The sequence below is a fragment of the Manduca sexta genome, chromosome 18 (assembly GCF_014839805.1).
Source record: "Manduca sexta isolate Smith_Timp_Sample1 chromosome 18, JHU_Msex_v1.0, whole genome shotgun sequence".
Taxonomy (NCBI): Eukaryota; Metazoa; Arthropoda; class Insecta; order Lepidoptera; family Sphingidae; genus Manduca; species Manduca sexta.
Window position 1 is genome coordinate 14,893,219 of NC_051132.1, and position 27,988 is coordinate 14,921,206.

The 27,988-nt window shown below is 37.3% G+C and overlaps 1 protein-coding gene across 5 annotated transcripts in view; it reads right to left on the reverse strand.

Annotated features, from left to right (window-relative positions):
• The window catches only part of LOC115440301 (phosphatidylinositol 4-phosphate 5-kinase type-1 alpha), a 50,237-nt gene extending 23,828 nt beyond the window's left edge, over window positions 1–26,409 (reverse strand). For all 5 annotated transcript variants that reach the window (XM_037439830.1, XM_037439829.1, XM_037439828.1 and 2 more), the window contains exons 1-7: window positions 26,308–26,409; window positions 20,189–20,327; window positions 6,331–6,542; window positions 4,186–4,350; window positions 2,066–2,218; window positions 952–1,104; window positions 265–410 (exon numbers count right to left, since the gene is read on the reverse strand). In XM_037439830.1, the coding sequence (XP_037295727.1) occupies window positions 265–410; window positions 952–1,104; window positions 2,066–2,218; window positions 4,186–4,350; window positions 6,331–6,542; window positions 20,189–20,327; window positions 26,308–26,394 (1,055 nt within the window). In that variant the 5' untranslated portion in view covers window positions 26,395–26,409. The remainder of the gene's footprint in view (window positions 1–264; window positions 411–951; window positions 1,105–2,065; window positions 2,219–4,185; window positions 4,351–6,330; window positions 6,543–20,188; window positions 20,328–26,307) is intronic.
• Between the last annotated feature and the right edge of the window lie 1,579 nt (window positions 26,410–27,988).

Sequence of the window (27,988 nt, forward strand, 5' to 3'; positions counted from 1 at the left end):
TAAAACTAAACAAATGAAGTAACTAACTTCAGACCATTATAAATTATTATCAGGAGCTTCTAGTAATCTTACATCTATACAGCAGCTGTATACAAGTTTCATTACTTTTTTAAGGCTGCATATTGCCATTACACTTTGTTCAGTGTAGTAATCCAACCATAACGTCAGACGAAGATAGGCGTTACGTCTCATGACGTTCGTCACAATTATACCGGACAGTTTTCCCCCTTCTCTTAGATAAACGAATAAAGCAAACAAACATACCTGGTCCGGTTGAGGCCACTCTTTTTCGGTTCTCCTTCGGCGTCGTCGTCGCTCTGGCCCGATTCGATACGGTTCCGCGCTTCGGTCTTCTCTCTTTGAGCTTCGTCGAGGTTATGAATACCCACTAGTAGGGAATAGTCCATGATCTGGGGGTGGGAGATATACTCGTACATTTTAAACAGCGACACAATTAAAGTAAATTAAGAATTGCAATGTATTTTTTTTTGGAAGAGACGAGTTACTGTCAATAATATGCCGAATAACACGTTCGCGGCATTTCGAATGGATATACCGTGTGAAACAAAAAGGGTATTGACAATATCTATCGAAAGTTAAATGATATGCAACTAATCAAACGCTTTGCATTAAAATGATTTTGATACCTCCACTCTATAACACCCTGTATATATTTTTTTAGAATATAATATATTGAGGAAAGTTCAGGAAAATATAGAAAAGAGAATACCAGAAAATATATTTTAATTTTAAGTATTCACACAAAACACTTTTTTTATTGTCTTAGTAGGAAAATGAGCAAATGATCCGCCTGATGTGCCGAAGGAACAGCCAAGGCGTTGCCTACAGGGCAGCAAAATAAAACTTTTTTATTTTTAAATATAGTGTTCCTTCTCTAAGTCTAATTTCTACGTAATGGTTCATGAGATATAGAGAATCCTTAAGCTTTACCTTAAAACTCTCCAGCACCCTGCAGTCCCGCTGCATGGTCCTGGTGAGGGCGGTGTACGTGTCCGCCTCCAGGAAGATACCCTCGCTGTGGTGCTCCATGAAGTCCAGGTCTTTGTACGTAGGCGACTGCTTTTGACGTTCAGTTTTGCTCGCCTGTGGGGGATATTTATTATTAAAACGAAGAATACATTGAAAAAGAAAAGAATTGTTAAATCTGTATCCAATATTGCAATAGGCTCGCTCCATTATTACACCATGGGACGGAATACACACTGTGGAAGGTGGGTCCACCAGTTGCGCCTCTGCCTACCCGTCCAGGGACAGAAGACGTGAGTGTGTGTGTGTTGGAAAATCCAAAAAAAAACATACACGTCGAATTGATAACCTCCTCCTTTTTTTTGAAGTCCAACAGAATCATCTGATGCATTGAGCTCCCATGCTACTTGGTAGTTGTAATCAAAGGACTAACCCAAAATATGTAGAGAAGATTAAAATATTTTTATGAAGGATCTGCATCATAGATAAAAACGTGTAATGAACAATTAGTGCTGATTATAATAAACCACCAGACCCTGATTCTCTATGGCTAAACGTTATTTTGACAGTGCGTAACCAGCACATAACGCACCTCACGATTAAGACAATACAAATTGGCATACAGAAGACCATTCCAAATTAATTTCTTATTATTCGAAAATTCTAAGATAACGTAAAACGGCTGTACGAGTTTACACTCTCACAGAGAATAAAGCTCCAAGAGCCTGTAGCGGTACAATTAGGATACATACCGCCATCTCGTCAACATCAGCGGAACTTCGAAAAGACCTATGTGGTATTCACACAACTATAGTGATTTATCGCATAGCAATCACGCCAGACGACAGACGATCCTGGATTACGCTTGCACAATTTGAGCGACGCGTTGCATATATACCACCTCCGAATAGGAACCGTCGGAGGGTTCGCGACCGGTCAGGCGCAACATATGCCTGATTGGGAATCTTCCCCTTCCATAGAGGAACGCAACCATCTGTTCCTCACTATTGGCATCTACCTTTATGCCGCTAAAAGCCTAACTCTATATTGTCCTCTCTTCTATAAAAAAACAACTCACCTTCCGTTTATAAGTGGACCCTTTGAGATCGTACTTCTGGTGCAACTTGACAGACGACGGTAGCAGATTGTTCATTGCGACTAAACGCACGTTCTTACTGTTGCACTGGTAGCAATACAAACCGAAGAATTTTGGCAATAACGTGCGCGGGTTCTGCAAATTATAACACGGGTTAATAAAGAAACGGGGAAGCAATTGAGTATACTTAGTCTGGCCATAAATACTGTTACACTTAATTATAAAAAAATATTACATTTGAATTTCGAATCTGTCATTTTTATACGATTGTTCATTGTGTTTTCTCATTTTGGCGCCAATACATTGTAAAATATTTTGCGATATTAAAATGGTGTGGGGTGATAAAGAGAACCGAATCGCTGTGATAGCATTACACAAAGTAGGTATGGAGCCAAATGCAATTTTTAAAACTCTCCATACACTTGGTATTAGTAAAATGTTTGTGTACCGGGCTATTAATAGGTACAATGAGACCTCCTCTGTTTGTGACAGAAAAAGATCTGGCCGTCCACGTAGTGTTCGTACGAAAAAGGTGGTCAAAGCAGTAAGGGAAAGAATTCGAAGAAATCCTGTCCGAAAGCAAAAGATTTTATCTCGGGAAATGAAGATAGCACCTAGAACCATGTCGCGTATTTTAAAAGATGACTTAGGACTTGCAGCCTATAAGAGACGCACTGGCCATTTCTTAACTGATAATTTAAAGAAGAATAGGGTGGTAAAATCGAAACAACTACTGAAGCGGTACGCAAAGGGAGGTCACAGAAAAATTTTGTTTACGGATGAGAAAATTTTTACAATTGAGCAACATTTTAACAAACAAAATGACCGTATTTATGCTCAAAGCTCTAAGGAAGCTTCCCAATTAGTCGACAGAGTGCAACGTGGACATTATCCGACTTCAGTGATGGTTTGGTGGGGTGTTAGCTATGAAGGAGTGACTGAGCCATATTTTTGTGAAAAAGGTATCAAAACATCGGCACAAGTGTATCAAGATACCATTCTTGAGAAGGTAGTTAAGCCCCTTAACATCACCATGTTCAATAACCAAGTATGGTCCTTCCAGCAAGACTCGGCGCCGGGTCATAAAGCTCGGTCCACGCAGTCTTGGTTGGAATCGAACGTTTCGGACTTCATCAGAGCTGAAGACTGGCCGTCGTCTAGTCCCGATCTTAATCCGCTGGATTATGATTTGTGGTCAGTTTTAGAGAGTACAGCTTGCTCTAAACGCCATGATAATTTGAGTCCCTAAAACAATCTATACGATTGGCAGTGAAGAATTTTCCCATGGAAAGAGTGCGTGCTTCTATTGATAACTGGCCTCATCGTTTAAAGGACTGTATTGCAGCCAATGGAGACCACTTCGAATAAGCTTTTTATATTTTTAATTGTTTTATATTTATGTATTAAACTGACACACTGTAAAATTAATAAATGTTATTTGCAGTTAACAATTTTCTTTTTTCTTTATTACAATATTTATGGCAAGACTAGGTAATTATTTTTTTAATAATTCCTTCTGGTAACGTAGATATGAGTATCTGTATAGATGTGACAAATTTGTATAATCTTTTAGTTTTCAATTTTTTTTTGTATAAATATGGAGAGTAATATGTAAAAATACTTTGCACAAGAGACAAAAGATAGCGCAGTCTCTCTTTATATTGTGATAGCGGCAACGCCAAACGCTCCTGCGTGCGTGCATTTGTAACTTATTTTAGGTGAGGAAAAAGTAAATATCTCGCATGGATTCGCCTGTTTTATTTGCCCCTATGTGCCTACATACAAAATACATGAAAACTTTTAACACCATATACAAAAATAAAACTGATTTCACACTCTTTAATACAACTTCTCACGAATAAAAAGAAACGCAACCAGACATCATTACAGTTTGCTTATTGAATCCACGTTAGCAAATGTCGCGTAGGGGAGTGAACTATGAATCAAATAGCGGACCCCCCCCACCCCTCCATTACCCTGAGTTTAAAAACACGTTACCATAATTACGCCTATGTAATTATTGTAAAAATATACTAATAACGTGCGAATTCATTCGAAAAAAAAAAATCCTTCTTATTATATACTCTATCAAAGTTACCAACCTGATCGAGGTTCAAGTAGTATCCGGGCAGCAGTTTCTGCAGGAACTCGCCCTCCTTGTGCTGCACCGTCTTTATTATGAACTCGTCGTCGTTCGTCAGATAGAATATGCTGCCGGACGCTCCGGGGTTGCTCAGTTCGCGTAATGGCGCGCTGCACATCGACATCTGCGAAAGAATTATATAGTTGGAAAATTTAATTTACTTTTTAAGTGACTTAAAAGACGGAGATTTTGTATTCTAACTGTATGTACGTCTATGATTTTCTTAAAAACTACTGATACGATTAGTTATTTAAATGTATATTTTGCGAGAAAATATACATATACACTTATATACTGCTATTTGATAGTACAAATAGACTGTAAGCACAAACGGACTTTCCCGAACGAGAAATCCAAGCAAGTAACTAAACAATAAAAAAACAAATAAATTAAAAAAAAACAGTCCCAAATAATCATAACAGAAAAACAATTTAATCTTCTAATTTGTCTCTTAACTCACGTAAAATCTCAACCAATATAATTAGACAACGCAAAGAGCGTTTCTGCGAAGTGGCCACGTTCGGCAAACACACGCGACAGTTGCGCAAACACACACACTACACGACAAATAATGTGTCAAATTGTAAAAACATCCGCATGAGAATGTAATTTTTTATTATATTTATTTTTCTACGCTTTATTATTTGAGGTACCGTAATTTAAAACTTAAAAACGGTGACAGTCTAGTTGGGTGTGGAACGGATTGCCGAGATGAATGTCCGCTGGTTCAAAACCCACAGACCTATGATTATTCTAAAATTATGTGTGTATTCTTTGTGAATTATGGCTTGCTTTAACGATGAAGGAAAACATCGTGAGGAAATTTGAGCAATAAGAAAGCAACCAGGACACCTATTTTTTGTTTGTGTGTTCCGTCCCATGACGTGGTAAGTTGCAAGCCTATCGCCTTAGAGGGCACTCTTTTCAGACTACTGGCTATTGTGTAGAAAAACCTAATATCACTGCCCGGCCTAGAATTCGCACCCGGGACCACAGAGCTGTGTTGTATCTCATGCGCAATACAACTACGCCACCTAGGCAATAAATTATGTTATTTTAAAGTCAAATGCGCCATGCAGAAATTGACGCGAAACATGAGATATTAGATAGCACGCAACATTGTCAGATAATGCGGAACATGGCGCGCTTCCTGTTATTTTAAGTTTGACCCTGTAAGGGCGAAACGGTGAAAAATATGCAAAAAAAGCAATTTAACATGGGTATTTATTTAACTTGAATAAGAATGATGGTGTCTTACATGAATGCACATAATCTTTTTGGAACCTCTTTTTGTTCTTGACACTATTGCTGTCAAAATCTATACTCAGTTTAAAAACGTGTCGGAACCAAAACCGAATGAATGAATGAAGAAAATGTTGAGACATAGGGCCATTGGCATGATAATACTAATATAATGTCAATAATAATACAATGTAGCTACAGGATGATTCATTGTTAGCAGACGTCAGATGTTTGACGTAACGTTGTGAGGCTTTTAAAAGATTAAAATATAGTTAATAGCATGACGTTTTCAAAGGAGTTGACGTCAGTTATATCGGTTGTAAAACCTATAAATAATATCGGACCTGTATTAGATTACCTCACTGTAATGGATGACAGAACGGGCATCCTGTATAGCAAAGATTATGTTTGTATTCTGTCCTGTTTTGGGTTTTTTATCGCCTTAGTAGGTGAACGAGCAACGATTTGCGAAATGGTAAGATCTATCCGCCGCTCATAGACTATAGTGATGCCGGAAGTACAACCAAGCTGTAACCCACGTTAAATTCTTTGAAATTTCAACTATATAACATTTTTCGTGATTTTGCCTCCACCGTTGAATGGAGCGATACTTGGCAATGAACACACAAAACTTCAAAAGCTATAGATGCATTTTTTGAAATTATAATGAAATATTACCCTGGCCTAAACTTTCGATAATTTGTCTAGAAATGTATTTTTTTATAGTTACAGTATACACCCTCTATAAAAGCTATTGTTTTGGTACAGTAAAACTAAAAACATATTAACATTGGAAAAATCAACAAGCTGTATACCTATTAAATACCGTTCAAATATGTAACAACCTGTATACACAACTTACCAAAAAATCATCAGGCTGTATACCGAACAGATCTCTAAAGTATCTGAACGCAATGGGCGCGTACGTTTTGAACTTGAACTCCGAATAGTGGTGTGCGGGTGTGTGGTTCGAACCCTCGTGGGGGAAGTTCGTCGTCTCCACTGTCATGAAGTCCTGCATGAGAAGATCGCGCTCAGGCTTTGAAGCTAGACCACCGATTGCGTGCTGGATTCCTGTAAGGAAGATGAGGATATGTTAATTACAGAATTTATTAATTATATATAACTAGTTGACCCGACAGACGTTATCCCGTCTTAACTATGAATTTGCAGCGCTCATTCTGTCAATCGCTGAAATTAACTTTTCTTAAATTTTCTAACGTTCCGCTCAACTTCCTTAATTTTTTCTTTCGTAAGATCCTTCTCCTGAAAATAACAAACACAACAAAAAATAGTGAAATCCGTCCAGCCGTTCACGCGTGATGGCGTGACCAAGGGAAATAGGGATTCATTTTTATATATATAGATTATAATTATTAAATACATTCCGCAGGCTACCTTCGAGGTATCCTATGGAATAAGTCATGAGTTAAGCAAAAAATTACAAACATGCCAGTGGCGAAGGGAAAAAAATTTCAAAAGGTAACTCGAGGCAAAAATTATTGCCTTAATTAACATATCGCGGCCAATTTAACAAAAACTAAGAGAAATGTAAATAAACATAAAAGGGAAGCCGGTAGGAATCGTGTTGTATGGACGATTCGCCATTGAAACACGCATTACCTCATTATCCCCGAAGGTTAGGCAGAAGTGCAACAAGGGGACCCGCTATGCGTCAAATGCGTTTCGTCCTCATACGTGATAGAGGGAGTATCTATCGCCATATCGGGCCCAAATTCAAACATCGGACTAATAAGCAGAAAACCTAAATATCACCTTGCAACCCGGCACTAAGAGCCGTGGTTGTACCGCGCACGCCAAACAACTACGCCACCAACACATTCTACCACCAAGTAATTATTTAATCCAGTTTTTTTCGATACTACGTTATCGATGTAGGAGACAGTGGCGAAAGGTGAGATATTCCGGAAGGGAATCCGACACAACATATAGGTACCCACTAATATGCATGAATGCGTTCTGTAAATCGTTCTAATGATAATAAGATTCTATATATTACCTGCTTCGTCTTCCCTTTATCACTACATAGTATAAAACAAAGTCGCTTTCTCTGTCCCTATCTATGTATGCTTAAATCTTTAAAACTACGCAACGGATTTTGATGCGGTTTTTTTTAATAGATAGAGTGATTCAAGAGGAAGGTTTATATGTATAATAACATCCATTAAATAGTGGAGAAATATTGCACCCGTGCGAAGCCGGGGCGGGTCGCTAGTTCTAAATAAAGGGAAGCCGGTAGTAATCGGGTTATTAGGAACCTTCGCCACTGGTAGGAGTTCAGCTGAAGTTGCGAAGTTCATTTATTCATACTTCAGCATTACATGACTTCCAGGAGCTCGTGCGCGGACTGTACATCGATTGGGTAACTTGTGACTAAATTCGTTGCATTTGAAAATGTAATTACTATAGTTTTATAATCGGAATTAATGCTTTTGGGTCACATGGCGAGTGATTTTACGATCTCTCTTCAGGACCGACAATGCCAAAGTAAATAAATGGAGATTTCACGTGACGCGAGGTACGGACTGTAAAAATTCAACCCAATCTATTTCGGAATTAATACATGTGCTTTAACACACGTTTTTACGGATGTCATTCTAAGTACAAGGCAAAGTGACTTTACTGCACCTGATGGTAAGTGGAATGGGGTCCAAGAGTATGTCGACTGTCGTGAGGTGATTATCCCTCGGCAGTCAACACAATTATGCCGGCCTGTTGGAACCGGATATATACAGGCCGATCCCGGAACGCAACACACGTCTAATGTCCATGGGCCACTATGTCGGGTTTTAACACTTTGTGTACGGTGGTCGCTATCCGGGCGGATTTAAAATATATACAATGTAGTATTATAAGTATCTTATATAATCAAGAGTTTTAAATCCATTAGGCTACAAAAACCATCCCTGATCATAGTACAGTTAACAAATCCAAAACTTCAAAACAGTTCTACATTAACTTCAAACGAAATATTCATTTTTCTTTATCTAAATTAAACCGAATGAAATTTATTTACGCAAAAAAAAACGTTTGTTGAGACAAAAGATTAAAGGTGATTTTAAAATTTGATTATGTTCAGCAATTTTTACATTCAGTCTTTGCACTGCAGAACCTTGACTTCGACAACATTTATGCAAAGCGTATTTATTTATTGTTAACGGGTAATCTCTCGATACAGCTCCAGGCGCGCGGAACTAATGCCCGTTGGATTTACTCCAGACTTTTGCTCCAAAATAGTTGCAGATTTCAAGATATAACAAAAGCCAAGTTGGTCTTGGTAACGTATTTTAGGCGAGATAAGAATTCGTACTTTTCGTTACTTTTTGATTTGCTTATATTTGAGTGGATAAAGCTAATTCAATTTTGTATTGTGTTCGCCTGCGACGCTACTCGCGTGGTAGGGCTAATGGGGGTCAAAAAATACTCAAAATTACTGTCTTTCAATCGATCGAGTCTATGTTAAAACCTTTATCGACCAACGGCCACGTTATTTCTTATACGTGTATTTAAAAGCTATGCAGATATTTCTCAAAATACATACATATGTAACGAAATAATTTTTATAAAATATTATTAAGGATTTTTCTGTATTAGTATATTCATTCTATATACATTATTTGACAGGACTAATGTTAAACAAGAAAAAAAACAGATGAGACAGAAAATTACGTAACAATATTTCTTAAAAACTGTTTCGTTGCGTACATTTATTCTGAGAAATACTCACAAAGGACTTACAACTGGTGTTGGGAAATTTCCTAGTGATTAAGTACAATCTCGATATACCCACAAACATCAATGAAGAACGGATCGTGTACAAAAATGCGAGTACTTATCAGGTTTTTACCCAAATACCGGGTGTAACCTGTGAGATTCCGCCCGTTTTTTAAAACAAGCAAGGCAAAGTGACCCCTCAGGACCTGATCTTGAGTTGAGTGAGGTCCAATAGAATGTCGACTAACAAGAAATGAATACCACTCGGCAGTCGACATAATCATGCCGGCCTGTTGGAACCGGATATACACAGGCTGATCTCGGAACGCGACACACTTACGTGGGCCACTATGGCGGGTTGTAACACCTTGTGTACGGTGGTCGCTATCCGGACGGATATAAAATATATCCTACCACATCTATACTTGCAACAGTTTAACAAATAAAATTGTATTATTTTCATTGTAATCGTTGACTAATTGCTAATACAAGGTTATTTTTAAACGTGTTTGGCACGCGGACGAGTTTGTTTTTAAAACTGTTTCGCGTATTTATGAACCGTGGTGGGTTTCGTTAAGGCTAAACTTTGTTCCGGTGATTCAGCCGTTTGCGGGGAAGCCAAAATGTTCTTTAGCTTCTATTGATTATTTTAATACAATTGGTGTGTTTCCTATGAAGAGTTCTATCACAATTTTCATCTGGAGATAGTTTTTCATTTCACGGAAGAGTTAACTGCCTTTGTAAACTACTGACATGAACTCTTGGCGTATTAAACCCACCAATTATGGAGAATAATTCCCAGGAAACATTGCATTTACGACAAAAACTAATAAATTCGTCCTTATTATTTTAATGTTACATGTTTCAAGTCGAGCATATTGCTATTTCAAACCAATCTGGGGAATTATAGCAACCCTAATTATTACAAAAGGTTTTTTCATACTACCTTTTAGTACTATTACAAATTGGCATCATGTTTAAACCCGATTTAAATATCATTCGAAAACATATCGCATGCAAGTCATTGATATAAATAAAATTGTTGCACATTAAAATAACATTACCATTACGCATCATGCGGGAAAACCCTTGCGATCAAGATATCTTCACGCTTGCGAATCCCGAAGGCCAGGCAGAGGTGTCCCGAGTAACTTTTCTGTACGGTGTTTATTTTAAACAACGTGGAAGGGGCGAGGCTATAAGCATATGGGCCAGCGCATATATGGCGTAGTGCAGCGCAGAGAAATTTTTACTATAAAATTATCATCGACATAATCTTCATTGAGATAATATTCAAAATCAATTAACACAATAATAAGTTGCTTGCTCTTCAGGAATTCGAAACTTGGGGGGCATAAAATACAACATGGCTTACTATTGGAACGATAAGTAACGGAAATACAAATTGTGGAATCTTTATGAAACAATGTCCTACACAAAAAAAATAAATTAATCTTAAAAAATCCTTTGAAATACCCACTATTTATCTTCAAGAAACCATCTTTCATCTCAACCCGCATCGTACCCGTCGCGTGGGCGTTTCTCGGTTTCCGAACGAATCTCTAAACAAAGGAACGCAATCAACAATTCCGCAAATCGCACCGCGCATTCTGAACGTTGTCATCGCATTTCCGAGAACAACCGAATCACTGCCAATGCATCGCATCTCGGATTCGTTTGTGATGACTGCCATGGTAGTCATAAAAAATAATTCAAGAAAATATGGTATCAGATAAGACAATGATAAGGTATTGTTTGTTCCGTTTCCATACAAAATATTAGATGGATTTTAAGATTTTTTTACAAATAAATGATGTTGCAAATACGTCGCCTGATACTAGTTAACGTAGCGCGATGCTCTCTACACTCTAAGGGGGCTTGCACAACGACTTACTAAACATGTTTAGCGCATTTAAAACTTCGTACTGTCACTCTCATTCATTAAGATTTGACGAAGATAGCACTATAACATATTTTGCGTTAATCATATTTAGTAAGAGGTTGTGCAAGCCAGTCTAAGTCTCATAATGCCCAGTAATTACACTAGTTCTAATGCAAATCGAAACATAGCAATACTTCTTGCAGACAAAAACAAATAAAACCCCGTAGAGATAACAAGCGTAGACGCAAGTTGGCAAAAGGCGCATTAGAACGTGAACACCCCACTCAATATACGTACAAAATACGTGTTCTCTAAACGCCATATTTTGCTAACGCGCATGTATCACTTATCATTTGAACGGGTTCTTAAAAGCGGTGGTGCCTATTCTCAGAATTACAAAACAGCTACTATCTATATTTTCTAACGAGCAGGCAAGAATTAAATGATGTTCGCGCGCACTATTGCATATAAAAAAACAAAGATTTTCGATTGAATAACTATGCTGTCAAGTAGTTTTGATAAAACTTCATGCGGGCAAGATACAGGCCTCGTCTAGTTTGGAAACCACTGACTAGCGATTAATGTGATAATTATTTCTGTGTCATTTTTATTACTTGAATAGACTGTACCTACCTATGTCTTCATTCGCATCATACTCATCATCCTTGGTAGCAAATTGTTTCTGCATTATATATTTTTCCAACACACGTGTGGCTTTTATAACTAAGCACTCAAGTCACTACGTTGGCATTCGCATTTACAACGTTACATAGCAATGCACTCAGTAATACAAGTCTAAATCCAACCAAGATTACTCAACACAATGTATTGTTTTTATGAAGGCCAATTAAAGCTAGAATGTTCCAAAACACCATCTTTTTGATTCAATTTTAAACTATGACACATCGTTATTTCCATCTTAAAAAGTAGTTAAATATTTTTTTTATTATTCTATGCCTCATAATGACTAGTAAAAACGGAAATGATATTAAATAATCGCTTAGTTAGAAAATATACGTCAAAATTTAGGTGATGACATTTAGAAGAATATTCTAAAGTTACTTTGGCTCAAAACGTTCCTAAATATTTTATATACATTGTACGTATAAATACGTTCGACGCGAAGCGCGCGCGCATTAGTCTGGTTGACCAAAAACCGATATTTTCCTATTCAATTAAGCTGCAATAAGCTGTAATTTATAGAAAACATTATTTTTGTCAATCGTCTAATAGTAAACGTATTAAATGCGCTGCACTCGTCATACTTTACTGAGAAGATGATCAATAATGAAACTGCTGTAAAAAATCGACTCCCTCCCCTTTTCATAAAGTAAACAATCGCGTACATCATTACCACGCTATTATTAAATTTAAAAAAATCTTGATGACTACAGTTATCTTCCCAACCAAAAACCTCGCAAAGTACACCGAATTTCCTCGTTCCATCAGGGTTTTTAATTAAATAGTAAAATAGCGGCGAGTTTCCTGCGCGGGAGGAAGTGAACTCAAGGCTATCCTGTTATCTTCCAATGTCAAGGGCGCAAGCGCTATGTTTCGGTACGTACTTTAATCTCGTTGAAATATTCAAAAAAATAGTTCCGGAAGTATTTTTTTTTTTTTGTACAAATAGCGTACACCTGGCAAATAGGAAGGATGCGGTAACCACTAACCAAGCAAACGGGTCACCGGACTCTTTATTTGTAGCCACTACGTCATTTAAATGTCTACTATAATATAAATAATTAAGGTTTATTATAGATAAATTTTCACTACCTTTCTGCCAGTAGACGTTGAATCTACACACCAGGTATTAACGTCCACAACACACAGCAATCAATGAGTGTCGTCTTTACAAAACAAACGGCAAACACGTGACACGATTAACACAATAGCATGTTATCCTTAATTATATTCATTAGTCACGACGTTATAATTATTCAACCGGTTACGTTTAAGTTACATCAGGTTAGTTTTACTTGAAGTTTAATAATGTGATTAATCTATTTCTGCAAGATCGTTTCCATCCTTGAAGAAGTTACTCAGCCCAATCCAAGATTCTGTACTTTGTTATTGCAATGAGTTTAGATTTATCTAAAGTAGAGAGAGATTAGGTGAGAATAGAAGTGACTACCAAAATAAAGGTGGCAGGTTCAACACCTACGACATACACCATTGAATTTTCTAAAATTGTGTCTATGCTTTGTGAATAATCGCTTGCTTTGGCAAAGGTAATCCTCATGAGGAAACCTGCATATTTGAGAAGTTTCTCTATAGAAATTTTGAGAGTATAAAGTCTACCCATCCGCACTAGGCCAGCGTGAAGGCCCATGCCCACCAGTGGGACAGTATATAATACATGGCTGATATTATTATTACATTATTAAAGGTAAACTAAACAATTTAAAAACGCATCACTGCACTGCGAAGGTCGAATTAATTAAATACAACAGAATTGATATCACTTGTATCGGTACATGACGCATATCAAATGTTGTGTTTACATTTTAGCTACATTGCGGTCACGGCTCCGTTCAGTACATTTATTAGTCTAAAACATGTCAATTAGTCTAGAAAATTAAGCGTATTCCACGAACAAATGACGTGAACTTTCCTGATGGTAAACGCCATGACTGTCCCAAAAACAGTAGCAACAACAGCTTAGAATGTCTCAAAAAAACGCGACTCGTAAGTCGATGTCGTTTAATTTCGATGCTTGTGATTGGTCGAGAGGCCAATGCGTCGGTCACGTGGTAGTCTCTCAACCAATCATAATAACAACACGAGGTTGTGTCGTGTTTTTTTACATACTAAATACACACAACATTTAATAACAACACACTACAATACATGTGACCACATTCGACGGTCTCACAATGTAGAGAAATTACACTGTTCGTTTCCTTCAAAACTGAGCTTGTACAACGCTAACCTGGTAATCAATATAGCAGTAAGTCAGAAAAGGCGGTTCTGATTTATTACATGGTTAACTATAATATTATCGATGACTCCTAAGTAAACTATCGTATCTGGAAAAATTGCGACATTCACATTTTAGCGTTTCTTTATCTAGATACTGTTTACCAAACCCATTTAATTCAAAAATTAATAACAGAGAAAACCCTGCATTAGCAATCATTTACTAACTTTTTAATGGGTTTTAATAGTAAACAGTAAGTTAAAAAAGGGAATATCGCAATTTTTTAGATCGATAGTGTACTTAGGATCCATCGTTATCTCATCATTCTTAACGCTGTTTATCAAACAAGAAAATGCTATTCTAATTTACGTAGACGTATGAAACTTAGATAGGAAAACAGTTCGTATAACGTATATTCCAAATGAGTAGTAATTTTCCGTCTTTGACTTACTGACCTCTCGATTACCACGGCAGAACGTGCATATCACCAAAATAGAAATCCATAGTTACCCCCTTATCCATAGACGTTTTTTATCTAAGGACGGAGTAAAGCTGTGTTAACAAGTTTGTTTCTCAGTTCTGACGGCATGGCAGCCTTCGCAGTGCGTAGACATAGGGCCGTTGTGATTGGCTAATATTAAGGCTCGACCGAGATCTCGGTCTCGGTCTCGGTCTCGGCATTCTCGGCTATAAATCCAGCCGAGAATTTTGTCTCGGTTCTCGACTAAAAACCGCCGAGATTCTCGGCAATTACCGAGAAATTTTGTACGGAACAGAATGAGATTCAAATCAGCGCACGGCCATATTCGTCGCTCGGTGTGAGTGAGTGAATTCTGCTTTCCTATGACGTTTTTAGTTATGTTTTTGCATTGAGTTTGGTTGAGTGTACTTCTCATATACTTATACATATAGCATAACATCTTTTCCGAGTGTCAGGAGTAGGCAGAGGCGTAACATTTCAGCGCGATAGTCGTACTGTGTGTGAAACATATCAGTTGTGTTTTTGGGTTGGGTTTAGTTGACTCTACTTCTTACATGCATACATATATGTATTCAGCATCACACCTTTTCCCCATATTTAGGGGTAGGCAGAGATGTAACACCACAGCGCAATAGTTGTACTATGATCGAAATATATCAGTTGTGTTTTTGCGTTAGGTTTGCTTGAAACTACTTCTTACATACATATATATAGTATCACACCTTCTCCCCTTTTCAGGGGTAGGCAGAGGTGTAACATTTCAGCGCGATAGTCGTACTGCGAGCGAAACACATTAGTTGTGTTTTTGCGTTGGGTTTAGTTGACTCTACTTCTTACATACATACATATATATAGCATCACACCTTTTACCCTTTTCAGAGGTAGGCAGAGGTGTTAAACCACAGCGCGATAGTTGTACTGTGAGCCAAATATATCAGTTGTGTTTTTGTGTTAGGTTTACTTGAATCTACTTACATACATACATACATACTTATTTTTTGGTTTTGAGTGGATTTTTGAAGGCGGTTTAATTTTTTGTTAAAATTATTTTTATAAGTATTGTTTTGCTGAGTTATTACTTGTACGATAAAAGGAGACACTCTATGAAGGGTGAAAATACCGAAAAAAAATTATACTATATTATGTTATTTGACTTTGATTGTTAAGCGGTTTTTTTTATAAAACAGTGCCTACTGTAGTATACAGTTAACAATTTTTTTATAGTTCATTCATGATTTGTCTATTCTCGGTCTCGGTTCTCGGTCTCGGCCGAGATTTTATTTCATTCTCGGTCTCGGCCGAGATTGAAAAACCCGTCTCGGTCGAGCCTTAGCTAATATTGAAATACAACAATATAGTTAGTTTAGTAATGGTTAGCGTTTTTCGACATAAGAATCGGACCTTACGATCAGCCCACGTGAATTAATTAATATAAATAATATAATCCACGTAGCAAGTGCACGTATCTTTTAACATGTACATAGTGTTGATTATATTTAATTAGGGACGTGTAATGATACAATTATTTGGTTCATATTGGTCGACTTTGCACGCGCACGGCTTTCGTATCGATTTACGACGCTAGTCATACGCGAATGAGATATATTGCATCCTTAGTTATATATACTATGTAAGTATTCATTATAATTCTCTTTATTTTGAAAGTTATTTTTTTACATAGAAAAATAAATTAAATCTCACTCCGACGGCGAGTCACAAGACCCAAGCTACCGGTGGTTATTATATGATCCAGAAAATTAACCAACCAAAATAAGGTTATTTGTAAGCATGTCAAATAAAGCTTTGTTCTGATTGGCCCATTAAAACGATGGATCGAAAAAAGCTATTGAGATAATTAGGAAAACAGCAAAACACGCATCATTCGCTTAGTCAAAATACAAAGTGCCATAGACCCTAAATTAAAGTAGACCTTACAGATCTAAGAATAAGGTGACAAAATATCCTGCCATAGAACCTAAATTAAACTAGAACTTACAGATCTAAGAATAAAGTCGCGAAATATCCTACCGCAGAACCTAAATTAAATTAAACCTTACAGATCTAAGAATAAGGTCGCGAAATATCCTGCCACAGAACCTAAATTAAACTAGACCTTACAGATCTAAGAATAAGGTCGCGAAATATCCTGCCATAGAACCTAAATTCAATTAGCCCTTATAGATCTAAGAATAAGGTCGCGAAAAACCCACTACGGGGTGAATTTATTACATTACCTACATAACATTACAATCGACCTTGTGAATACGTGGGCATGGAGCTAGCATCCACGCTCCGGCGCGGTTAACACAAACCGCTCAATTTAGGTTAGTGGAGTAACCCGAGGTGCACGCGGATGTACGAACTTCGTTCGGATATTGCATAAATTAAATAGATCAACGATATCCGAACGGGTTTCGTGGTGTTCATCAGGGTTCCGCGAAATTGCATGTAGTTATTTATAAGAAGGTTATTGTTACGGCTAACTTCTTAATTGGTAGTATTAGTAAAAAAAACTGCATATATTTGCCTTGTCTAAACTAACATTATAAAGAGGATTTTTTTAGCTTTGTAGGAGCTTATCTCTGGAACTGATTTTTGACATGCTTTCACTTATAAGAAACTACATTACTCTTGAGAGCTATAGGAATTGTTTAACAAGTGGGTGGAGCTACGGGCAAAAGCTAGTTTATGACAAATGTCAAATATGTCAAAATCAGTGCTTAAGGGACTAAAGTAAGTGAGTAAGTGTAATTGAATCCCTCTTAGCCGAATTTCGGCCACCGCGACCAATCTCAACGGTGTTCTGCCAGGTACGCAGGAGATATTATAGTGCACAAGTGTGTGCACAATAAACTTTTATAACCGGATATGGACCCGTCACCACTGCTGGATAGTATAGCTACTATTAATGGACAGTCTTAACACTTCCACCAGGCGAGCGGCTCGCCAGTCTTGAGCAATTGCATAAAAACACGTTATAATGTATCTATACAATACGTATAATCATGCTCCATCAACACACCCCGTAGAATATTCTAGAAATAACATCAAAGTACAATTAATTAACGTTAATCATTTCCTTGTGACTTGTAAACGAGTTACTATTGTTCTTTTTATGCTAAATCCAGCAAAAGAGTGTTACGGTAACTTTTGCATATTTGTTTAAATAAATATATAAATTAGTGAAGAGATTTGTTTTTTTTTTCTATTTTATAACGTGGTTAGTGATGGCTACAATTGTTTATAACTATGGTGATATTTTCATCTATAGAAATTCAGGCCGTCTTTTATCCTCAATTTTCTCAAAAATAGGATATACACTGGTGCTAGGTCTTTCACATGTGAGAGTCCCACTGGGTAGGTACCATCGCAATGTCTATTTCTGCCGCCACGCAGCAGTGTGTTATGTTCCGGTTTGAAGAACATTGTAGTCACATTAACTACTGTCCAGTAGTTAATGTGACTACAATGTTCTTCAAACCGGATGAGACATGAGATGTTAAGTCTTATTATGTCCATAATAAGACTTAACATCTCATGTCTCATGTGTTGGATAGTGTTTCTACTGTTTATGGTCGTATTGCTTACCATCAGGCGAACGGCAAACTCGTCTCGTCATTCAAAGCAATAAAAAAAATATATATTATACAGTAGCAGGCTGTTATTACGCTTGAACTCTGATATATTTACGATGCCTAAATACGATTCTACTCTTAAATCTACACCTTTCTCAGTCATCTTAATCTTAAAATAAATGCGGACGGAAGGTTGCAACTAGGCCAATACTGGACTGACAATTCACCAGATCGCTTTCTAAAAATGTGAAACACAAAGCTCTGCATAGCACTGAACAGTTCTCGTCCTCTTGAAAATGACATGTTAATTTTATAATTCTATAATATCTAGTACAATGTCTTTTAAATTGTCAAGCGCATTGACAATCATTTCTTTGTAAATTATCGCTTGCTTTAGCAATGAAGGAAAACATCGTGAGGAATCCTGCATACCTGAGAATTCTCTAAGAATTTTGAGGGTATGTGAAGTCTGCTAATTTGCACGAGGCCACCATGATGGACTAAGCCCTAATTCCTCTCGATAGTTGAAGAGGCACGCACGTGCCAGCACTGGAACAGCATATAATTCAGTGTTGATATAATGGACACTGCTGACATAGACAAAGACGCAGTACCTTCCTACATGGTCTTATACACTAGAAATCTTCCTTGACAAATTTACTTTACACATGTATGTTCATGAAAATTTGATTCCACCAGGTTCTCTTTATATTCTAACAAAGAAATTGGACAACATATTTTGATACTACTAGTAAACAGTAATACGTCAATAATAAATCATAAGAAAATGACTAAAGTCTTGTTGATCTAAGATCACGGACTGTTCACTGAGTTTAAGGATAACACTGCAAGGTCAATGCATAATAGTTCAGTAACAGATTAGAGATTGTGTTTTCGTAAACGTCATAGGATTTCCCCAGCTGCGAGCCGATTGGTGGCAACGAAGGCAAACTGAAAAACGCTTAAATAAAAATCCAATAACATGAATATACTTTGGATAACTGCTATAATGTTTAATAAAGACAAAGCTAATACTAGAGAAAATTTTAATAACGGCATGAAAAAACCGTCACGACCGATGTAGTACCAGAATATTACTAGAAAACGGATGCAAAATTACTGAAATTGCCACGTTTCTTGCGGTAACTAAGATTACCGGAAGCCTATATTCTCCATCCTCAAACCTTACTTCCCTTTTGTCAGTGACCACTAATGATCCCATTAGAAGTCCCATTAACGTAACGACATACTCAAATAGATTTATAGGAACATCATCAATCAAACGCACACAAACACAACTGCACGCGTGACGTCACATTTGTCCAGTTACGTGCACACTCAGCCAATGCCGCGTCCATTGATTACCGCATCGTCGTCGCTTACGTAGGCCGCGGTGCTAATTTTAAACATTGCACATCCATTCTGATGGCCGGTGTCTAGTTTGTTTACAAAATACATAATGTGTTTGTGTGAACAGCGGAACCTTCGCCTTGCGAATGTTTTTTTTTTTAATCCGAGCTCAGTGAGCGCAGTTCCTTTGACCGGTGTCCAGGACCAAATCCAATTTTCGTATATTTTTTTAATCCGGCGATGCTTCTTCGATTCCACTGATTTTGCTGGTGTTTTTGTTAGGCAACGGCCACTTACCATCAGGCATCCGACTTTTTTTTTCACCCCACAAAGTCATTAACTTAATATAACGGCCAAGCTACATAGAATTATACAAAATATTCTTATTTTCTAAATTTCATATTTACTCATTAGTTCTCATAAATAAACAGATCGGTTAGCACTACCATCACATAGTAGGCCGGCGTGCATTCCCAGTTTTACTCTAGCGTTTCGTGCGGTCAGTGATTCAAGCGATGGATATCATCTTCTATCAGATGACACGTCTGCCCTTAGCTTTGATGTAATAAAAGTAATTTTGTAAGTTCTTTTAATATATATTACTCGTTACCTTTTATTCACCGATTTAATAAGGTGGCAAGCTAATATGAATATGTTAGCTATTGTCAGACGATAGAGGACGACAGGAAACGAAGAGAAAGGATTATACAACCATCATCAGAGTGGAGTTGTATGACGCGAAGTTCGCGTAATTCTTCATCATATCTTTCAAAGACTTACCAAGTTGTATGGAGCCCATAATCTGCGACGACTGGATCTTCTTGTAGGTGATCTCGCCACCCTCGCCGACTCGCCGGTGGCCGATCTTCCTGTCCGACTTGTGGACTTTGCTGATGGCGCCCGAAGGGCCCACGGCCGGCTGAGAAGAAAAATGAAATTTATGTAAGCAATACTTAAAGTCTAAAATGTGATTATCGAGAGATATGATAAACAATTCAAAAGTCCTCCTGGCGATCATCGAGAAACCTTTGGAGAAATATGCAAATACATTCCTGACAATACGAAAATGTACTTAAAGCCGGATCTGGATGATATGGTTTGTTTAAAAATTAAATCACGCTAAACATAATGATTAGATTAATGTAATCATCACAATCGATTAGAAACAATAGAGGCTAATCGGCCGCCATTTCTTGGAAATTGTTAGTTAAGGTTACTTGTAAGCAGTTAGCACGGAGCATGTCAGTATTTGTATTTTTAATGTAGCACCCAGTGCCGACACTATAAAATTTAAAAAAAATGGTCGGCCAAAATTGACACATATATCCATGATAAGAAAGCAACATAGGGATTCCCAACATTCAAATATTTGCGGATAACACAAACATTTGCCATAAGCGCTACAGACGCCGTCAAACATATTTTTATAGCTAAATCCAACAGGTACGCAAGTGGGTCTTCAAATGATCTCCGTTCTCATGAATACCTACAATACCAGAAACATGGATGTGCTCCTTGATTTTGAGCCTATGGATACTTAAACGAACTGACACGCTTTAAACCCAAAGCAGCAAAGCAGCTGATATTGGAATTATATCCGCTCGAATAACGATCACTGTACAGAAGGTGTGAAACCCCCCATAGTGGCGAACGTAAAGGTGTCGCGTTCTGGAATCAGTATGTCGCTCTCTTAATAAAACAATGACCTATTCCAAAATTGTTAATTTGTGGTAATCGTCAAAAAACTCATTTCTGTTTTGGACTTTTTTTTAATTTGCTATAAAATTGAAATTGTTAAAGATACGTAAAAACTGAAACGTTTGGCATGAAAAAAAAATAATTAAAAAAGGTAGCAAACAGAAATGAGTTTTTGGACGACTCCCAGAAATTAACAATTTTGGAATAGGTCATTATTTTACTAAGAGAGCAATGTATCTATTCTGTTTCAAACAAGCCGCCATAATTGCAACTGGCGAGGGATAAATAATCGTCAGTCAATACTTATCTAGATCTGTTGAACTTATCATCCAGGTGCAGTGAAATCATTTTGCCATGCACGTTTAAAAAGGCTACATTCTGAACTATTACACACATTCTTATTGAGAAGAGAAGCGTACAAAAACCGCATTATATCCGTACGAATAAATATACCGTGGGTAAAGGATCTTATACGAAAAGATTAGGAACGGAAGGAAGGTTTTGAAGATCCAAAACTCACTCACCGTACAAAACCCGAACTGACACTTCACGTGGCTTTTGATACAAGCACATTATAACTACATCCCCAATGTATTTATCAGGTCATTTGGCCGAAGTGGGTGGTTCACCCACACGTTTCTAGCTAGATTATGTCAACGATACACTGTCATAAATAAGAGTTAAGATACCGCGTTCCGCAACACATAATGATCCGTTAGATGATTAACAATTTACCGTAATAGGTTGAAATTCCTAGCGTGTCATGTGTTTCTTAACTTATATAGACCAGAAAGACATAATATTTAATCTTGTCGATGAGAGATTAACAAAATATGTCGATAGCGATACGGCTAAAGTTACTAACCTATTGCATCATTTTAATAATCTCAATCTTTTTCGATCTTTCTGAAATATGGACTAATCAGATCAAAGTTTTTTTAAGTGCTTACCAATGAGTTATATTGATTGGTTAATTCTCGGAATCTATCAATTTAGAACCGTCTCAAAATATTGGGGATACTTGCATCAATTGCACCAGTTCTTTGTCGATGACTCTGACAGCGACTTCCTTTAACGTCATCAGGATATTTCCATTACTCTGTGTTCGTCACACATCGTCGTGCTTAGACGACGAAGATTATAAGCTAACCAGCTCGCCCGTTCACAATCCCATGCAATATCATCAATTGACGTAACTCACCAACCAAATCCATCCTTCAACGAACCAAACGTTTCCAAATTTCCACCCAACCATCCCGAACCCCCACCACTTCCGCATCTATAAATAAACATCTAAACATACATGTCTCCCGACATAAGCGTTGTCCGAAATTGGTCAGGTCATCGGCCCCCGGTTATTGTGCCTCGGTAAGTTCACGGTCGCGATTGTTTTTCGCGTGTTGGCGTGATTAGAGCTTGTGTTGGTGAGGCATTGAGAACATTATTTTGTAAGACTCAATTTTAACAACTACCAACTGGTAGTTGGTTGGTGGTTGGTAGATCTCTCATAAGAGTAGGCCGCCTGGCTAAGTACCACCGCAATGTATATTTCTGTCGACAAGCAGCAGTGTGTAGTCACTGTTGTGTTCCAGTTTGAAGGACACTGTAGTCTACTAGACATAATGAGACTTAACATCTCATGTCTCACGATGGCGAGCGCAGTAAGGGCGGTGTTGGATGGTGTTTCTACTGTTTATGGGCCGTCATATCGCTTACCATCAGGGGAACGGCAAGCTCGTCTCGTCATTCAAAGTAATAAAAAAAAAGTAGCAACCCAACCGGGATCTTCAAATTTAAAAATTCTAAATGACACTGAATTGTGTTAACATCCTAAGCCATTTGTTAAGATCTACAATGCCTAGTAGCCACACCAACTATAATTCTTTCCTAACCGAATTTCAGCCACGGCGGCCAATCTCAACGGAGATCAGCCAAGTAGGCAGAAGATATATTAGTGCGCAAGTGTGTGCGCAATACACAGGTGCATACTCTATTCCTTCACTCTCTTAGTCTGGTGAGGCGATACGACATGGCTGGAGAGAGATCAGGCGCAGGACCAACGGCTTTACGTGCTTTCCGAGGCACGGAGGTATCACACTACTACACTTCCTAATCCCGAGCTGCGACGGAGTAATCTTTCATATGGCAAAACCCAGTCACAATTATTTTTGACACGATCCGGGATTCCAACCCAGGACCTTAGCGCGGTAGTCATATTCGTACCGCATACAATTACAACAACGGCACCGAGGAAGTCAACCTACTAGTCACACAAGCTTGTTAACAAAATTAGAATAACGGTTACAAACGAAACAGCAGTATGTTAAGTTTCTCATATACCTTCCCATATGAGAAACCTTGCACAAGACTGCCGTTTGATTGAAGAATGACTAATTAATTAGATGTAGAATCTAAAATTTTACAGCGTTTTCAATAAACGATCCCAATCTCAATCTTCAATCCGATTTCGAGAATGAGCAATCAAAATGACTTATTTGTGCGTATGTCAAAAAACCTCGTTCTGATTGGTCAATTTTTAAATAGATGGAAAAAGGCGTTTGGGATCCTTTATTGAGAATGGCGGTTATTCCGTATTATTTCTAGGACATACATAAGAGTATCGAAATGTGTGCGTTACGTCCTCGTAAGGAACAAGATTAAGTACTACAAAACGGACGACAGCCTATGTAGTTGGGTGTGGAACGGACTGCCGAGACGAATGTCTGCAGGTTCAAATCTCAAGGGCATACACTTCTGACTTTTCTAAAATTAAGTGTGTATTCTTTGTAAATTATCGCTTGCTCTAACGGTGAAGGAAAACATCGTGAGGAAACCTGTATCCCTGAGAAATTCTCTATAGGAATTTTTAGGGTGTCTGAATTCTAATAATCCGCACTAGGCCATCGTGGTGGACTAAGGCCTAATCCCTCTCTATAGTAGTGGAGGCTCGAACCCAGCAATGGAAAAGTATATAATACAGGGCTGATATCATTATAAATACTACTACAAAACCTCGCATTATCATTAAAAGTTTATATAAGAAAATTAATACCGTCTAGACAGCCAAATAGCCTAGAAAAAACAACACGAGCCGTCCTTCCCCGTGAAGATATCAAAGTTTCCAGTGGCCGAGATCGTAAAATTATACTCGGCAATGTTTTTAACACAAACAAATATTTTTTTTCACCGACGAGTAAACATTTTGGTGGTGATTAAACGTTTTATTTTTCCAACGTTCGCAAATGACGTAGGTATATACACGGTACGTTCTCTGCCCTTAATATTTAAACGCGCCACGACCTGGTGTAACCCATTTTCCACCTTTAAATATTTATGCGCGTTGATTTATAATTCGTGGCGTGCAAGTTGCGTAATCAAAAGTAAGATAATCGAGTATTAACTATTTACTGTCTTATCTTAATAATATAAATGCGAAAGTTTGTGAAGAAAAGTATTTGATTATACATTGGGAAAGACCAACAAACTCATCCTTTTAAGAGGCAAGCTATGTCGTAACTCTCCCGAACCGAAAGCCGCGACTATAATCTCTCATAACCATAAAACAAATAATAGAGGAATACTTGCCTTTATACTTTTCTTACACTAGGGCCGTCTGACTAAACTTATTTATTAGTCTGGACTTATGCCAGGATATATCCCCCTCTTAGGGGAGGAGAAAGTACACAATATTACCATTTTAATGTCCATATCCTGCTAAGACTGTCATATTTATTGTAGGATATTAATTTGCGCCAACAGCGCAAGAGATGTATTAGCAAATTTTTACTTATCTCAACGTTTCAAACACACACGCGCCTTTATATTCCCAAAGAAATAGACAGATGTACAACCGGAGCACCCACTTTTCGCCAAGTGTGTTCCGTCCCATGATGTGATAGGGGGCGAAGTTGTCGCCATGCCGGGACAAAGTTGCAGACTCCAGGTTGACAGTAAGAAGAAAAACTTAAATATCATTCCTAGGTTTGTTACGATAATTCAAGTATTAAACATTTTTTTGTAATATTTACAATACCATATTAATACCAAATAAAAACTTAATTAGTATTATTTAAATTGACAACTTTACATAATAAAAGCACCAGTGAATAGAACAGCAAATTGCCAGTTGATCGACATGTTCTCAAGCCTTTAATTCCAAATTTTGGTCTGAAAAAACGCTTGCTAAATTAAACCATTTATTTAGCAAGTAAAAATGCAATTATCACGCCTTGTACATAGAGCCTAATGCCGTTGTTAGACACTAAGTAGGTCCCATTAAAAAAAATCTACGCTAATAGACATCCATTCAAATGTACCGTATAACGAGCGCGACGTTTCCGCCATTTGTTTATTATTTCTTTGTGAAAATCCTTCGAGAACTGTCCGTTCGTGTGATAATGGCCTTACCCGGTCAATGTACCGCGATAGAATATGATATTTCGTGAGTCATGTGATTCGCACAATGGGCGGCTTAGTGGTTTGGCTTTGTTGGACATAGGCGTTGTAAAAACGCGGCGTTTAAACGCTGTGTTTATTTTAGTGGTTCTGTTATAGGACTGTGCGACTGATTTGGTTTCCTGATAGAGGTTTTGTAACAGAACCAAATCTATGTTAAAACAGCGAGACAAAAAAATAAAACTTTAAAATTACAGTACATTAAACAACTTGCGAATTTCACATTATGATCTTTAGTCAGCCCAAGCCCCGTAAGATAGACATAGATCGGTGACGTAATATCATGAATATCATTCAATAGTGGTGGCGCAACTAATAACACATTAAACTAGTAGAACTAATTGAAACTGATATGCTTTAGATCAAGTAAAATCGCGGAGAGGCGCCCTTGTCAATAACAACAACCAACACATTAAACACATACATAGCATCATCCCTGCTCCATTTCCATTTGACATAACAGGTCGAGAAAATGAGCAGGCATGTGTCAATAGACATATAGAGATAAACGATAAAAACGCGAGAAAAAGAGTCTACAAATTTTGTCATGGCGCGCATGCTAGGTCGGCAGGGTAGTAAATAATGTAACCACATCTAAATTTAACCAGTCATGTAGTCACATGTAATAGAAGTAGTCTATAGTCATTAAAGGATGCAATTTCAGATTCCAAAGAGCTACGCCATTGATGCAGACACACTGCCACATTTATAAGCCCCAATAGAGAAAACAGGAGACCGGCACCTACCTTTCGCCCAGCTTCGATTAATCCATCCGATGACGCGACGAGGGCGAGCCTGTCTATAAACGTGGAGTTGCAGAATACAAATATCATCTATAAAGCTAATGTAATACGGTGTAATTTATCATGTATGCATAAACTTAATAGTTTCTGATTAATTGAATTAATAATTTCAATTCATTTAAATATTGCCTTTTTGACACTGCCAATAGGATACAAATCATCTTTTCGTTGAGATATTATCGAAACTCTCTTGATACTCACGCGGTATTTCAGAATTTTGTATTATGTTAATTCTTTTTTATACTGAGGTTATTTTCCTTCACAAATCACGACAAATAAATGCCATTTCATAGCAAATATTGGTACTGCGAGTGAACCGTCAGCCGACGGATTTAATCGCTCTCGACAACTTTAAATCTGATGATAGATACCGTATATCTGTTTTATCTTAGACGTTGTTTCGTCTCCGCTCATTGATTGTTACAGACAAAAATGTTGTTTTTATCGATACTATGTATTTTGATTTGTTTACGAAATATTCCTCGTATACATAAGTATCGAAATATCATAAGGTTATGAAATTTATAAACAAAGATTGTATGATTAAGGCGATACCTCAAGGTCCATTTTCATACATTTTGTTTCACCTTTAATCTGGGTAACTAAACAAGTATTGGCAAGTAAAGAATTTAAATTCACGTCTAGTTAGTGATTAGTTCTCGCAGTTGAAAGAAAAACGTAAAAATAATTAATAATCATGGATATTTCGGCCTTTAAAATTTAATATGACGAAATTTTAAACGACGAAAGATTAAAGGTGAAACAAAATGTATGAAAATGGACCTTGAGGTATCGCCTTAATATAAATGATGAAATCATTATTTCCTTTTAAAATTTTAGGAACATCAATATTAAATTATTAAAAAATATAAGGAATGCTTAGAAGTTAAACACAACCGTACAAAACTCTAAAGCATGTACCGCCTCAAAATATTTCAATATAAACATAAACACAATAAACTAGAGAAGAAATGATTTACTACTCGTCAATCATCGAACGTGCTCCAAACAAACACACGCACATAAACCAAACAAAATAAATCAAAAAACAATTACTCATTACTGTTTACTTTACTAAATTGATCGCTTTACTTTTAGTAACAGAGACACGTCAGGGTGTAAATGCTTATTCTAAGATGTTGGGCCAGGTTATGGGTGTACTACTTATACAGAAAGGTTTGGTAGAATCTTTGCTATTGCCATTCGTAAGGTCATTAAAATCACCCTAGTCCTTAATGTTGAGGTTCCATAGGCAAAAACAAAGTCTCCTTATAATATAATGTGAACTGGCAACATAATAGTATCTATTTGAAATATTGTATTTCGAATTAATAACAATATTATATATTTACTAAGCGCTGTGTGCTAGCTTGTTACGGTTATCTTCTAACGTGCAATATATTAGAAAAATATAAATTCTGATTCTACCGAAAATCTAGTTTACTTTCGCGCTTATTCTGCTGTGCAACTTTGCTAGGGCGACTCGAAGCCCAAGAAACAATACACTTCTTTCCATTTTCAGTTCTTTAAAGTACGACACTAAAAAACTATGACCATCGATATATATATGTCGTCATCGAGTTGATTTTTAAATGGAACGCCAATGCCATCTTATGGCATTCGA